This window comes from Scyliorhinus torazame, chromosome 16 (assembly GCF_047496885.1).
Source record: "Scyliorhinus torazame isolate Kashiwa2021f chromosome 16, sScyTor2.1, whole genome shotgun sequence".
NCBI lineage: Eukaryota > Metazoa > Chordata > Chondrichthyes > Carcharhiniformes > Scyliorhinidae > Scyliorhinus > Scyliorhinus torazame.
Window position 1 is genome coordinate 98,624,540 of NC_092722.1, and position 2,002 is coordinate 98,626,541.

The 2,002-nt window shown below is 68.2% G+C and overlaps 1 protein-coding gene across 2 annotated transcripts in view; it reads left to right on the top strand.

The window, feature by feature from the left end:
* The first annotated feature begins 666 nt into the window (after positions 1 to 666).
* Positions 667 to 2,002, top strand: part of dna2 (DNA replication helicase/nuclease 2) — a 180,869-nt gene continuing 179,533 nt past the window's right edge. For both annotated transcript variants that reach the window (XM_072478779.1, XM_072478780.1), the window contains exon 1: positions 667 to 766. In XM_072478779.1, the coding sequence (XP_072334880.1) occupies positions 737 to 766 (30 nt within the window). In that variant the 5' untranslated portion in view covers positions 667 to 736. The remainder of the gene's footprint in view (positions 767 to 2,002) is intronic.

Genomic DNA, 2,002 nt, shown 5'->3' on the forward strand with positions numbered 1-2,002 from the left:
ACTGACCTCCAACAGGACTGCTTCTCCCTCAGTACTGGACCCTCCGACAGTGCATCCCACTGACAGTACATCACTCCTCAGTACTGACCCACTGACAATGCTTCACTCCCATAGCACTGACCCTCCAACAGTGCAGCTCTCCCTTAGTTCTAAACCTCTGACAGTGTGGCACTCCCTCAGTTCTGATCCTCTGACAGTGCGGTGCTCCCTCAGTACTGACCCTCTGACAGTGCGGTGCTCCCTCAGTACTGACCCTCTGACAGTGCGGCATTACCTCAGTACTGACCCTCTGACAGTGCTGCACTCCTACAGTACTGACCCTCCAACAGTGCCAAAGAACAAAGAAAATTATAGCACAGGAACAGGCTCTTCTGCATATCAGAACTAAAACCACCTACCCTTCCAGAGACCACATTTCCCTCTATTCCCATCCTTTCATGTTTTTAAAACAATACAGTGCTAGCGAGGACAGGGGATAAAAATAATGTAAATAGCGGTGATTAAGGCGAGGAAAGGTGCCGATAGTGGCATGTAAAGAGATTAAAATGTGTGAATGGCAGAACAAACGTGCCCAGCGTGTCAAAGGGGAACTGGGACCAGGGAACAGTTCCATCGCCCCGCCCACCACAGGCTCCGCCCCGAAGGCTCCAGATTGGTTGACGGTCTCCAGATAAAGAGCAGTGGATGCTGGGACTGGGCGTGGCCTGCCGCCGCACGGACCGGTTGTCTTGGCGCCATGTCGCGGAGTGGCCGGCGAGCCTGGCCGGTGAGTTTAGGGACTCGAACCCGGAGTGAGGCGACTGCGGCTGACTTTTCAGCCCCATGGAAACCACAATAACCTCTCCCCGCTCATTCAATATTGCACGACCATCGCTCCTCATGAAGACCCCCCGAAGCCCCTCCCTCCACCCGAAGCCCCCCCATCCGCCCCGAATCCCCCCTCCCTCCCCGAAGCCCGCCCCCTCCCCCCGAAGCCCCTCCCCCCGAAGCCCCCCTCCCCCCCGAAGCCCCGCCCCCTCCCCCCGAAGCCCCCCCCCCCTGCCCCGAATCCCCCCTCCCCGAATCTCCCTCCGCCCAGAATCCCCCCTCCCTCCGCCCCGAATCCTCCGCCCCGAATCCCCCTCCCTCCGCCCCGAATCCCCCCTCCCCCGCCCCGAATCCCCCTCCCCCGCCCGAATCCCCCCTCCCCCGCCCCGAATCCCCCCTCCCCCGCCCGAATCCCCCCTCCCCCCGCCCCGAATCCCCCTCCCTCCACCCCGAACCCCCCCTCCCTCCGCCCCGAACCCCCCCTCCCTCCGCCCCGAACCCCCCCTCCCTCCGCCCCGAATCCCCCTCCCCCCCGCCCCGAATCCCCCCTCCCCCCCGCCCCGAATCCCCCCTCCCCCCCCGCCCCGAATCCCCCTCCCCCCCCGCCCCGAATCCCCCCTCCCCCCGCCCCGAATCCCCCTCCCCCCTAATCCCCCTCCCCGAATCCCCCCTCCCCGAATCCCCCCTCCCCGAATCCCCCTCCCCGAATCCCCCCTCCCCGAATCCCCCCTCCCCGAATCCCCCCGCCCCGAATCCCCCCCGCCCCGAATCCCCCCGCCCCGAATCCCCCCGCCCCGAATCCCCCGCCCCGAATCCCCCCGCCCCGAATCCCCCCCCCCCCGCCCCGAATCCCCCCTCCCCCCGCCCCGAATCCCCCTCCCCCCCGCCCCGAATCCCCCCTCCCCCCGCCCCGAATCCCCCCTCCCCCGCCCCGAATCCCCCCTCCCCCCGCCCCGAATCCCCCCTCCCCCCGCCCCGAATCCCCCCTCCCCCCGCCCCGAATCCCCCCTCCCCCCGCCCCGAATCCCCCCTCCCCCCGCCCCGAATCCCCCCTCCCCCCGCCCCGAATCCCCCCTCCCCCCGCCCCGAATCCCCCCTCCCCCGCCCCGAATCCCCCCTCCCCCCGCCCCGAATCCCCCCTCCCCCCGCCCCGAATCCCCCCTCCCCCCGCCCCGAATCCCCCCTCCCCCCGCCC